The sequence below is a fragment of the Strix uralensis genome, chromosome 12 (genome assembly GCF_047716275.1).
Source record: "Strix uralensis isolate ZFMK-TIS-50842 chromosome 12, bStrUra1, whole genome shotgun sequence".
NCBI classification, from domain to species: domain Eukaryota; kingdom Metazoa; phylum Chordata; class Aves; order Strigiformes; family Strigidae; genus Strix; species Strix uralensis.
Genome location: NC_133983.1, coordinates 24,896,495 through 24,909,267, shown reverse-complemented (window position 1 = coordinate 24,909,267; position 12,773 = coordinate 24,896,495). Strand labels below are relative to the sequence as shown.

Below are 12,773 nucleotides of genomic sequence, written 5' to 3'. Positions count from 1 at the left end.
AGCCCGTCACTTCATGTGCCCTGTGGAGTGGGTGTAGCCCAGCAGGAATCCCCACTGCTCAACACACAGCATCGTGCTCCGAGTAGCAGCTGGCAGCTAAGGGGAGCAGATCACTCTCCAAAACCTACACCCTGGTATAAACAGCGCGTCTGTCCACAGCATTCACCCGCTGTCACGGCCCTGTGGAGGGCGGCCTGGCGACACAGCCCGCTGGGAGGAGGCGGCCGAGAGCCGGCAGCCTTCGGTGACGGCTGATGCAAACCCTTCTGAAACCTGCATCTGCTCCCAGCGCAGTATCGAGACAATAGTGATTTGTGGAGGTATGAAGTGTATGAAGTGAGCCTCCACGCAGCAGCCTTATAGATTTCAGATAAGGGCACATTATGGACAGATGCCATTGAAACTGATGTTCCCTCGTTGAACAGTCCCTGAGAGGTTCAAGCGCAGGAGCAGCGGCTAATTCATAACATTCCTGGATGCACAGCCTTATCTGCTTCGACAGGCTTTGAGCCAAGATGGCCTGACCTTTGGAGCTTTATCTAAAGGCCACAAATAGTCTGTTTGACTTTCTAAATAGCTTAGTCCTGTCTGGGCAGTCACTGATTGCTTTTAACATTCATAGTACGTAGCCCCATCTCCCCAAGACACATACTGGTCTTTGGAGAAAAATAAAAGTAACAATATAGATTGAAGTGCAAAAAAGTAATTTTAGAGCTTGTTATAAATTTGGGGTACTAAGTAAACAGCACAGAGCTATCTGCGATAGGCTGCCAATATAACTTCCCAAAGAGATCCTCTTGGCCTAGTTCTGGCCTCTGACACGAGATCTTCGATAAGAACAGAGGTATCGCGTGGAAAAGTCCTGGCATGCAAAGATGCCCTCAGGCATGTAGCTAGGACGAGATTCAAGGAGCAGGAATGGGCAGCAGCCCTGAACAGAAGAATTTCTAACAGCAGCTGTTTTTAAAAATGGTTTAATTACAATGACCTACCCTCCAACTATGGTCAAGAATGATTTTACTTCCGCTTTGGGGGTTGTGGGAAGATGCAAAAAAGCCTTGCAGAGGCTCTAACTCTCAGCAGAAAGCTTTTCCAGATTCCAGAAAAACTTACTCTGATCTTTTCTGCTCTCTGATAGGACCTTCTGACACAGACACCAGCAACCATGCTACAAGGTAATCCCCTCTGCTGCTCTCGTGGAAAAAGGGATCTTGACTCCAAGAGTGGATCATCCTTGGAAAGGCCAGAACCCAATAAATACAGTGAGATTTAACTCTTCTTCATTTGTAAAGAGAAGGTATTTCAGAGACAAGCAGTAATGGAGAAAAAGGGGAACACAGCCACTTCCAAGGGGAGGGAAAGACGCCTGTTTTGAGTCCTGGGTCTCTAGTGCTCTCTTTAGGGTGTTACCCTCAGTGTCACTGTAACCACACACAAACTTCAGGCGCTAGCGACGTGACTTAGAGCGAGCAGCTCTGCAGTCAGTCCCCCCGCCAATGTCAGATCAGCTGTTCAAGTTCCACGTAGCTGCTCACACCAGCTACTATCCTTTTGTCTAAGGCTTTGATTTGCTTATCCAAAGATTTACCTCCTGAATGACAAAAGAAGACGGCAATCTTATTAACATGACACAACCATGTTACCTGGCAGCATCTGCACTGAGTTTTTCAATCTGTTGAAAAAGGAACTTCAGAGTCAGCCTGCTGAATAAAAGCATCAGAAAGTCTTTCTGGAGACTGATAGCACTCTGGTTTCTGATTAAGAAGCTAGGAAGATGCTCAGATCCTATTCAGGCTTCACACCACAGATTATAACTCATCATTAGCCAATTAGTTCAGTACAATAAGAGAAAGTTACCGTTGCTGGACACTGTCTAACAGCGTTAGGCCTGTATTGCCACAGTGTAGAGAACAACGCTGCACAGTGGCAGATGGTGTGACCACGCCAGGCGTTACGGTGTCACGGGCTTCCCAGCCCAAGACAGACTCAGCGTGTTGCCGAGACAAGACACTGGAATCAGTTCTGGGGGTATCTCTGTAAACATAGAGCAGCCCTGGTGAGAGCCAGCTTGAAGAGGGATCACCAGAAGTAAACAGAGAAGGCTGCCAAGTGAGAGCAAGTCTCCTAGAGAGCATCAATTACTCTGTCATGAGAGGCAATTCAGACACAGGCACGTCTCTGGGATGCCACGGATGTAGCAGGCCTGAAATAAGGCCCTTGGATCAAGTCTTCTAGGTCACTGCTAGTCTACTGGGCAGCATCTTCCACTGCCAGTGTTTGCTACACATCTTCAACTTTCCACCCGTCCACCAGTTACAAGGGAAAGAAGCACTCTCAGAAAACAAAGTCCAATATCTGGGATTAGGTCACCCAAAGGACTATGCCAAATTTCATTTTTACTTAGTATTGTTAAGAAAAATCTTATTAAAATACAAAGCAGATTTGTCCCATGACTACACTGTTGTTTGTCGAGAAGGTACTTTCATGTCGTGTCCAGCCATTACTCAAGAACCAATCCACAGCTGCATCGGGATCTGTCCTGGGGGTCACCATAAGGACGTTACCTAAAGATGCTCCAGGTTTGTGTCACCAGTGCTACCACGCACATCACACTTTTCCCTAGAAACCGTTCAGAATTAATGAAAACCTGGGATGGCACTACATATACTGAATTTAATAACATAAGGTATAACGAACAATGCGTTCAGCGCATTAGTACTTTTCCTGTTCCATTTGATAAATCCTCTATTTTCCACTTCCTTGAAGATGCTTCAGAATTTTTAGTCTGCCCTAACGAAACAGAGAGATGCAGCATGTCTAGATCTTTCTCTGTTTCAGACTTTGCTAGAAAACCTGAGTTCAGGAATCAAAGATAAAGTACCTATTGCTTATTCGCTGTCAAGTAAACATGCTCGACTAAAGGGCTGGGTATCCCACTATCAGTCGTTCTCAAGGGAACACCTGCCCGTGCTAAAGATGCGTCAAGTGAAGCGGAGTCTCTGAGCGGTGTGCTAACATCCATACCCACCTGTGTTGGATGGAGTGAAGCCTGGTAAGGATGGGCTGTTGAGGCCTGGGAGCAAGACTGGAGGGATGCCCTGTAGTGCTGGGTATGCAGCAGGAAGGTTAAGAGCTTGCAGAGGGGTGTTATCAAACATGCCCTGCTGTTGAGCTGCCAGACCAAGAACCTCATTGGCTTTTTTGATCCGGTCCAGCTCCTGCTGAGCCATCAACTGACGTACAGTAGCTGGGTCAAAATATTCCTTTTCCTTATCCAACTGGCTTCCAATGGTTTCTTTAACTTTGGAGATATGCTGTTGAGAGAAGATATGGTCACGTACAGACAGTCGAGCGCTGTACTTGATGCCACACAAAGTGCACTCTGTTTTGGGTCCCTCGTAACTTGTTTGGTTTATACCAAAATGCTTGGCCATGCTGAGTTTGGACTTCTTTTCCTTTGCCCTAGCATTCTGGAACCAGACCTGAACAACTCTCTTTGGCAGTCCAATGTCATTGCCCAGGACCTCACACTCCAGCATGGTAGGTGTCCTGTAGTCATTAAAGCATGACTTAAGAACTTTTAGCTGGAGATTAGTCATCTGAGTGCGAAAGCGTTTCTGTCCGGGCCGATCCCCGCTCTCTCCAGACTTGCTGGCTGAACCGCTTGCACCAGGGCTGGGTGAGCAGGGGTCTGCAAGGCTGGATGTTTCGCTATAGTCCACAGTACCTTCATTATCGTACTCTTTGCTGTAAAAGCTGGGAGCTGGGCTGACCAGGCCGGAAGACAGCCGATCTTCATATTCAGACATTGCTATCATGGCAGCTTTTGTCAGACCTTCACTGGGTCCCGATGCTGATTTGGTTTCAGTTGCGATCCCTGTTGCGCTGTCGTTGTCTGCGTTCCCTTCATCTCCTGTTGTAGTGTCTGTGATTGCAGTGTTGACCGAAGAGCAGTCATCATTGTCCAGCTTTGTTTGGTCAAAGCTCAGATTGACCGAGGACATGGAGGGACTCTCGAAGTCTTCTATCCCTTCCACCTTAATGGAGGACGGACTCAGCAGAGTTCGAGGTGACAGTTCCATGCTCTTGTTCACTGGGGAGAGAGGAACGCTCTGTCCGTCACTGCTAGTTGGTGGCATGTGGGAAAAGCTTGCTCCATCAAAGATGTCTCCCTTCATTTGGAGTCCCCCATCACAATCCAAGAGCATAGCAGACAACGTCAAGTTGTATCCAGCCCTCTTGGCCTCATGCCAGTGACGGGATCGGATATGAGCTTCAAGAGCTGTCTTTGCTTTGAAGAGAGCTCGGCAGAAGGGACAGCGTCTGTGGGCTTGGGCAGGCCCTACAGCTCTGAACTGCCCCTTCCTCTCCCGTGCACGGGTGTTCTGAAACCAAACTTGCACCACGCGTTTCTTCAAGCCCACTTCATGTGCAATGTGATCCAACATTTTCCGTGTTGGGTTGGAGTCCAGCAAGTATTTCTGATAAAGAATTTCCAGCTGCTCTGGGGTAATGGTTGTCCTTAGACGTTTGTCCCTTTGTGGTTCTTCTCCTCCAGTCCCGCTGTCGTTTTCTCCAGGGCTTGCACTGGCCTTCTCCTCCAGCTTTCTCTTCAGTGTGTTCATTGTGGATGTTGGAGTTGACGGTGAAGTGGCTGAGCTCGCTGGAATCTGTGGTAATGTTCCAGACAGCAGCTGGCTCGCCAGTAGTGGATTACTGGGATCAAAAAGCATGAACGGCATATCCAGCGTCCTGTCCAGGAATGGGGGGTGGATAAACTGGTTCTGTGCACTCAGAAAATGAAGCTGCTGATGCTCCTGCCAATGCTCAAAGGAAGGAAATGCCAGCTTACACTGGTCACACTGGTATGGGATTAGCTGAGGAGGTAGGTTTGCCAGCTGTTGAGGGGTGGAGGTGTGAATGGGTTTGAGGGAGAGATGTGAGAGCTGCGATGGACTTGGGCTTGACTGTGACAAGGAGCACTGCGGGGGCTGAGGAGGGGGAGGTGGCTGTTGCAGTGAAGAGGGGGAGGATAACTGTGAAATCTTTTGGTGTGCTGAACTTGTCTTTTGTTCTCCTTGGTCCTGTTGCTGCTGAGACTCTTGCTTTGGTTGCACTTGCTTCTCTTGAGTTTGGTTTTGCTGTGTACTTGGAGGTTCAGACTGCTTTGGTTTCTCTTCTGTAGCTTCTACTTTCGAACTATAGGTGGAGGAATCATCTGCCTCTGCTGTGAGCTGCAGAAAAGCCGAGGAGGTTGCATTGGCTGAAGATGTAGGTGTGCTGTAAGCTTGTGAGGGCATCGGTGTGCTGCAGGAGGAACTGGTTGGAGTCAAGAGCTCCATTGCATCCATAGAGTCTTCATTCTGGCTATCATCCTGTCCATCCTCATCCTCATCTTTGTAACAAAGCTTTTTCTGGTGTTTAATGAGATCAAAAATGCGCTGAAAGACTAGACTGCACTTTTTGCATTGGTAGTTCAAGTTGCTTGTTCTAATATACCTGTCATTCGTAAGCTCCCGTCGTTCCCCGTCTTTGCCTTCTCCCTGATTCTCATAGTTTTTCCTAGCTTTTTGACGGGCGTTCTGGAACCACACCACTATAACACGCGTTGGGAGGTTCAGCAAGTTAGAAAGTTGCTCAAATTCATCATCCTTTGGATAAGCATTGGCATCAAAGAAGTCCTGCAGGACTCGGAGTTGGTAGTCAGTAAAGCGTGTCCGGGAGGACCGCTTGCTTCCCCAGTACTCCTGCTTTTGAGGTTCTGGAGAAGGAGGCCGTGAGTCTATCTTCAGTTCTTCCAGGCTGGTGATGGGAGGATTACTGAAGTTGTACGGGGAATCCTTGTTGCGCTGGCGTTCTTTGAAAAGAGTGTTTCTGAACCAGTGCTTGATCACTTTCTGGGGCAATCCAGACTTGTCTGCCATCTCTTTGATCTGTTCCTCACTCGGGGAATTGTTAATATCGAAATACTGCCGAAGGACTCTGAGCTGGTCGTCGGTGATCCGCGTCCGTGGCCTCTTGTTCTGCTGCTGCTGGAGAAGGCTGGGGTTGAGCTGGTGCTGGTACAACTGGGCCAGGTCGGCAGGCAGAGGGTCTACGGGGCCCAGCTGGGGGGGCAGCTGGGCAGGCAGCGTTTGTAGTGGCATGGTTTGCATCATAAGTGGTGAAAAGATGGGGAGCTCCATTGGCATGGAGAGCTGGGTGAGTGGCACAGACGGCTGGGCTGGTGCGATCGTGGGAGAGGTGATCGGCGGGGCAGACGTAGGGATGGTGGGAGTGGAAGCCGGCTGAGGCGGCGCTGGGGGGAGCGGAGGTGGGGGCGGCGGAGGAGGGGGCGGTGGCTCTGGGGTCTGAGGCCGCAGCGGGTACAGTTTGTCATAGTGTTCTCTGTATTGTTTGGCAAATCTCTCTAACTGCTTAAAGGGGAAGTAATGTTGGTGAACGTGCTCTTGGTGGCTCTTCAGGATGAGGATGTTTGAAAAGAACTTGCCGCATGTGTCGCACTCGAGCTTTTCCAAGTTCTCACCTTGCTCCGTCTTCCCATTCTTCTTCTGCACCTTCTGCTTGTTCTCGTTATACTGAATGACAAGCTCAAAGCCAAAGTTCTCCAGCAAGGCTTTGGTGGCATTCCCCCTTGCATCAGAGGCAATGCGTGGAGGCAGTAAGGAGGGCTCCGAACCACCGCCTGGCACAAAGTCCTTCTTCTCTTTGGGCTTTACGTTATCAGGCAGAGACTCCTTAGATGCTACGTTATTGTCTCCTCTCTCTGCACTTTCCCGTGGGGTTTCTTTTTCCTTCTCCTTCACTATGGATTTATTCTTCTTCTCGGGGTGCTGGCTCTGCTGTATAAGGACGGAGTGAGGTTGTGACAAGGACAGCTGGCCTTGCTGCTGCTGCAAGAGCTGCGGGTGGCTCTGCTGAGGGAGCTGAACTTGAGCCTTCAGGTCCTCCAGCAAACTTGGCCCAGTACCAGTCAGTGTCAGCGCACCACTGGTGACAGGCAAACTGACTTCTGGATTGAGCTGGAACTCGGCACTGGGGATGTAGAAAGGGAACAGAAGATGCTGCTGTTGCTGAAGCTGCAGAAGGGTCTCAGTGGTCATCGGGAAGTGTGGCAAAAGTGCTGGGTTGAACAGCTGAGACTGCAGGAGGGCAGCTTGCTGCTGCAGTTCCTGCTGCAGATGGGCCTGGACTTGGGCCTGGGCCTGGGCCAAGGTTTGAGCTTGCTGCTGCTGCTGCTGCTGCTGCTGCTGCTGCTGCTGCTGCTGCTGCTGCTGCTGCTGTTGCTGTTGCTGTTGCTGCTGTTGCTGCTGCTGCCTGGATGCAATCATGTCTGCCAGCTTCTTCCGGTTCACCTCTTTGGGCTCTGAAGGGGAGGAGATATTAGTGCTTACAGGGTTACCCAAAGGAGGAATGCCCACGCTGTCGCTGGACACCTGGTTGAGCAGGCTGGGGATGGGAGTTGTGCCCGAATTACTGGTGTTGGTGGTTGTGAAAGTGTTACTGTTGCTGGCGCTCACTGGACTTGGCGTGGACGAGCCCAGAGAGAGGCTGCTGCTGCTGCTGTTGCCGGCTCCGTTGCTGCTGCCACTGCCCCCAGCCGCCTCCAGCTTGGCAGCGCGAGCCTTGGTTTGGTGCAGGACAGACCTCATGTGGATCTCTAAGGTTGAGCTCTGACTGTAGGCCACGTTGCAGGTGTTACACTTAAAAGGTTTGTTGTCTGGGCTGCTGGTGGGTTCGGGCTGCCCCGTAGCAGACTCTTGGAGGGCTCTTTTCAGTTTATGCAGATGAGAAACTGAATTGTAATGGACCAGGAGAATGTTCTTCTGCGTGAAAGACTCCTTGCAGACTGTGCACTTGTAAGGGCGAGACGGATCTAGGAATTTCTCCATAGTGAAGTTAGGGCCCTTCCTGAAGGGTAAGGCCCTTTTCGGTTCTGAGCCAGAGTCCTCTTGCACCGACCCTGAATCGCTACCTGTCGGGCTCTGCTTATCTTCCAAGTCGCTCTCCTCCTCCTTATCTTCCTCGACTATTATAGTGTGGTCTTCTGCAAGCGAAGGATCGCCCATAGCGAGGAGGTCCCCGTTGACCAAGAGACCCCCATACAGCTGCTGAATGTCGGCCTCACTCAGCTCCAGATGGCTGGTTTCCAGGTGCTTCTTCAGGGCCTGGAAGGTTCGGAAGCTGCGCTGGCAGAGGCAGCACATCGTGGCCGCCCGGATGACGTGGTACTGGGAATGGAGCTGCAGCTTCTCGATGGTTTTGAAGGCCAGGCTGCACTGGTTGCAACGGTACTTGTAGACGTGGCGATCAGACACTGGCAGTTGAGGCCGCTTTGCGTGAACTTCATTGAAGTGTGTCTGCAGGGCCGCCGAGCTCTTGAACACCTGGTTGCAGCCCTTCTTCCAGCAGAGGAAGCCAGAGTCCTCCCTGGCCGAGCTCTGATCGGCTGCAATGGGCTTGGGATCTCCGCTGTGCTCTGCACCTTCCGATGGCAAAACACTCTTTCCTGAGTCCTCTGAGATTTCTGTGAAAACAAGATTAGAGCAAACCTGAAAATCACACCATTACACAAGGGTGGATCAACACCCTCTTTTTGTCCTTAATACGTCAGTGTTTTTTTCTCTGCAAGACAACAGGTATATCTAACATTTCTGCTCTATCTTCATTCATTCATTTTAATACCAGCCCATTACCCTCACCACGGGCCACTGCATAAACCGACACAATTTGCTTTCTTGCCCACTTTGAATATCTGGAAATTATTCACAGACACACACGTTCCCTTAGTGCATTTATCACCTTTAATTCTTCCTTTTAAGTGAAGGCCATTCAGCCACCTGTCTGTCTGCTGTTCCTCTTTGATGTCCTGCCTATTTTCCAATAAGAAGGTTCATGAAACTGAACGTAGTATTTGAATCTTGGTCCTATCAAAGCTAGAAACAACAGGAATGAAATTGAGGACCTGCTGGCAGCAGCTCAAAGGGTGCTGTTTGAGGGAGGATGGGAGAAGGCGGCAGAACCACTCAGTCTGCTGCCACTTTTCCAGGGTCTAAGAGCACAGTCCTGCCAGAAAAGACAGCGTGATATGGGTAGAGGCCAAAAAAGGGATCCCGTTGCCCAGGGCAGCATTAGCTACCCTGGGTGTGCCAGTGCTGCCCCAGCAGCATCACTGTCTTGGGGCCAACTGTCCGAAAGGAAAGAAGGTTGTCTTCATTCCCAGCCTCCTTACAGACCTTCCAGGAGGGCACAGAAGGAAGACTGGCATTGCTTCCCTGCCAGGTTTGAGATCACACACTTCTGCCCACGCAGAACAAGGTTCTTGGGGTGCCCTCACATCACACGACAAAGCCAGGACTAAATAGCCCTGGATTTACAGCCATGCCTTCCTAACACAGCATGGCAATGAGAAAGGCTGAGGAGATTTGGGCTGGATAAGGATGGCAGCAGCTCAAAGCTCCCCAGATTGTGTCTGTACTTGAGCTACGATGGCAGCAGAGCAAGTGCAGCAGAGGGGGTGGCACAGTCTGTGGCCAGCAGCCGCAACCTCTGGCCTTTCTCTACCAACCCCTTCAGCACCTCTGCGTTTCACCTCTGTGTTTCACCGCTATGTCTGGCCGTCTCCTTTGATGGGATTCAACACCATTTCCACAGGAATCGCCACGGCAGTGAGCCGTGCTCCTCAGCTCTCCCTGCCCGGGGATACCCAGGGCACCGGCCTGTTTGTGGCCCTGCTGGGCACCTTCCCACCGTGGCGCTGGGAGACCGCTGGGCCCAGCTCGATGTCCCCAGACACGGCCCTGAGCAGGTGAGGGGAGCTGGGCCAACGGTGGCACCCGTGGACCTCGCTGCGCACTCACCAGGCTGCTTCCCCAGCTCCTCTGCAGCGGAGTTCCCGTCCTTCTCTGGAGCAGCTGCCGGGAGAAACATGCTGCTGGGCATCATCACCTCAGGTGTTGTCACCTGGAGACAGGGAGGAAAGGATGTGGGGAGAAAGAAAACACAGGAAAATATTTTAAACGTCTTCTGTGGCAAAATTAGACACCAGTATTGTACAGTCAGACGCATCACTTTTCATAGCTCACTGAAGACTCATATTTATTAGACAAAGCTCACATCAGTCAGAAGTGTTTCTACAGTTACATTCTGGACATAATTAGCAGCGCACACTTGAAGAATAATCTTATTATTAATATTTTTCCTTTATGTAGAATTCAGACTTTGATCACTGACAATGTTTTGTCATGGGCTGTGAAACTTCTTGTGCAACCAATTAGGTAGATAAGTTGAAAGGCCCACCTTAAGCTGCTGAAAATATAATAAGGCCCCTAATTAAATCATACCTCATAAAGTACACTGTAATCTTGAACTAGGGAGCATTGCAGCACTGTTTTCAAAGTGTATTGATGCAGGAAAAGGAGGGGCATGAGAAAGAGAAGTACAAATAAGGAGAGAGGTGACAAAGGAAAGGATGAATAAGGAAGGACTAAAAAGACAGCAAATTGTCTGCGAAATGAAAAGCTTTTGGTAACCCTTTCCTTGCTCTGACTGATGTCATCCCTTCACCTCTCTTCAAGTGTTTGTCTAGAACCTGGACCATCATAACCAGTGCAGCGCCTGAACACCAACATTTCTGAAGAGCTAGAGAGTTTGCGTGCTTCAACTAGAGATGCTCTTTGAAAGCGTCAAATGCAAACACTCATCTTTTTCTGGAAAACTGTTTCTTTGGGTGCATCGGGTCATGCACAGAACATACAAACTACCTCGCTAGCAGTCTGCACGTGGCTGGCATCAGATGCAGGACAACGAACACCCTTCTGAGCGTCTGGAGCCAGTCTCTGGCACCACCTGAAAGGCTGCCCCCAGCCCTGCCCCAGGGCAGCAGCTGGACAGACAGACCTGTATGGCGTCACCACGGCGTCACCACCCTGCCATGTGCCAGCGTGTGGCCCCCAGCACTCTTTAGGTGCCCGTGGGAAGCGAAGACACCTCCGCGGCTGCGAGCGGCTGCAAGCTTCGCCCCGCTGAGGCTCAGGGAGCATTTCCCTTTCACCAGGGCTGTGGTGCCTGAAGGAGCAGAAGCCAGCAGTGACTTGCAGTGCTTGTGGTGCTGCTGCTCCCAGCCTCTGGCCCCTGGGAAAGCGAGGCAGAAATAAACCCTCCTGGACAGGTATGCTTCCTAGCTAAACAAGCATCTCCATCCTTCTGTCAGATACCAGGAGGGCATTTGAACCTGGGATTTCAGAAGAGAGTGAGTGAGTGAGGCTGTTATCTGCGGGCAGTGTGCCATGTTTTCCGCAAAGGCAAGGACCGCAAGGCTCGACGGAACCACACCATAGCAAATCTGTGGTGAAGCTGAGGGGAAACCTACGTGCAGGACATGAAATCTTCCTTATCTACACACGTCAAATCCCAGCAAACCCAGACTAGACCTTGGCTTCACTAAGTGAATGGCACAAAAACAGTCCATGAAAAACCTCAGAAACAAATGTTTGCATATGAGCGGCTGCAGGCATCCGAGCTGCATCAGGGAGGGATGCTGAGCTCCCTCCCCTCACCAGAGAAGGATGCTGAGCTCCCTCCCCTCCCCAGGATGGCCAGGGCATGGAGGGGAGCACCGGGTCCCACAGACAGCTGCGGGAAAGGCAGCTGGCACTGATAAATCACCAGGAGGGAAGCTGAGCACACCAAATTCAATCCACCTTTTACTCTAAGCAGGAGTATCTGACGGCTGTGGGTGGTGGGTTGGGAGACGTGAAAGGTCACTGCTTAATTCCCGGTAGCCAGGCTTGGAGGAGGGGGACAAGCAGGGACACCAAGGAGGAAAGGCAAGAAGGAGCCGTCCCTCTCAGCTTTATCAGCAGGGAGAGCGCTTTCCTAGGATCTTTAGGAATTATGAAAAATAAATCATGAGAAATTAAAAAAAACCCCAACAGAGTAGAAAAAGAATAAAATTATCTAACACCTCAGCTGCACATCATTATAGAAAACTGTGGGCTTTTTATACGCATTACAGTAAGGCAGCCATCCCCACTACCACACTCAGTACGACGGATCAGTAATTGTTTTCATACACTTTAATTAGAAAAACTCAGATGGCTATGAATAATAATGGAAAAGAGAGACTTTTGCACTTGAAAGGTTGAAGTCAATCAAGTGTGAATGACGGCAAAAAAGAAAAAAAAAAGACACCAATTCATCAGGCCTCTGTTGTCTCGCCGCGTCTTTAATCATAATTCCTGATTGGGATTCAAGAAGGCAGTAAGCAGCGGTTCTTTGTCTGCCTTCACCTTCCGTCAATTAACTCTCCCCGAAATATAATCATCAACCTCACATGCTCCTCTGCATCTTAATCTGGGTCTCCAAACCAATAAGTCCTGCCCTATATGTGTTTAAGTAATTACCTTTATCTACCTGCATCTCCATAGCCTCAGTTCTCACCCTACTTCTACCCCTCCCTCCACAATAAAAAAGAAAAAAAAATGGGGGGAAGGAAAAAAAAAAGGCTGTGGCATATTAAATTGCTACAGGCACAAATTCCCAAAAGACAAACAGAAAAAAGATTGGAAAAAAGTGCAGGAAACCAGAAATTCAGGATATGGATGTAGGGCAACTGCAGGTGGTCCAGACAGGGCTGGCCCTGGGACGCAAAACCTTGAAAATAAGGGACTGGTCTTGCTTCAGCAGCTGGACCCGCTTTAGGCCCTGACCTGTTTAGCACCACTCAGGCATCTCCTGGAAGTGCTGCCCCTTTCCTCTGCCCTTTTCCAGGG

At 50.1% G+C, this 12,773-nt stretch overlaps 1 protein-coding gene across 4 annotated transcripts in view; it reads right to left on the bottom strand.

Annotated features, from left to right (window-relative positions):
* ZFHX3 (zinc finger homeobox 3) overlaps positions 1-12,773 on the bottom strand; it is a 671,516-nt gene that overhangs the window by 6,860 nt on the left and 651,883 nt on the right. For all 4 annotated transcript variants that reach the window (XM_074881669.1, XM_074881671.1, XM_074881670.1 and 1 more), the window contains 2 exons: positions 9,861-9,963; positions 3,029-8,527 (listed from right to left, as the gene is read on the bottom strand). In XM_074881669.1, the coding sequence (XP_074737770.1) occupies positions 3,029-8,527; positions 9,861-9,963 (5,602 nt within the window). The remainder of the gene's footprint in view (positions 1-3,028; positions 8,528-9,860; positions 9,964-12,773) is intronic.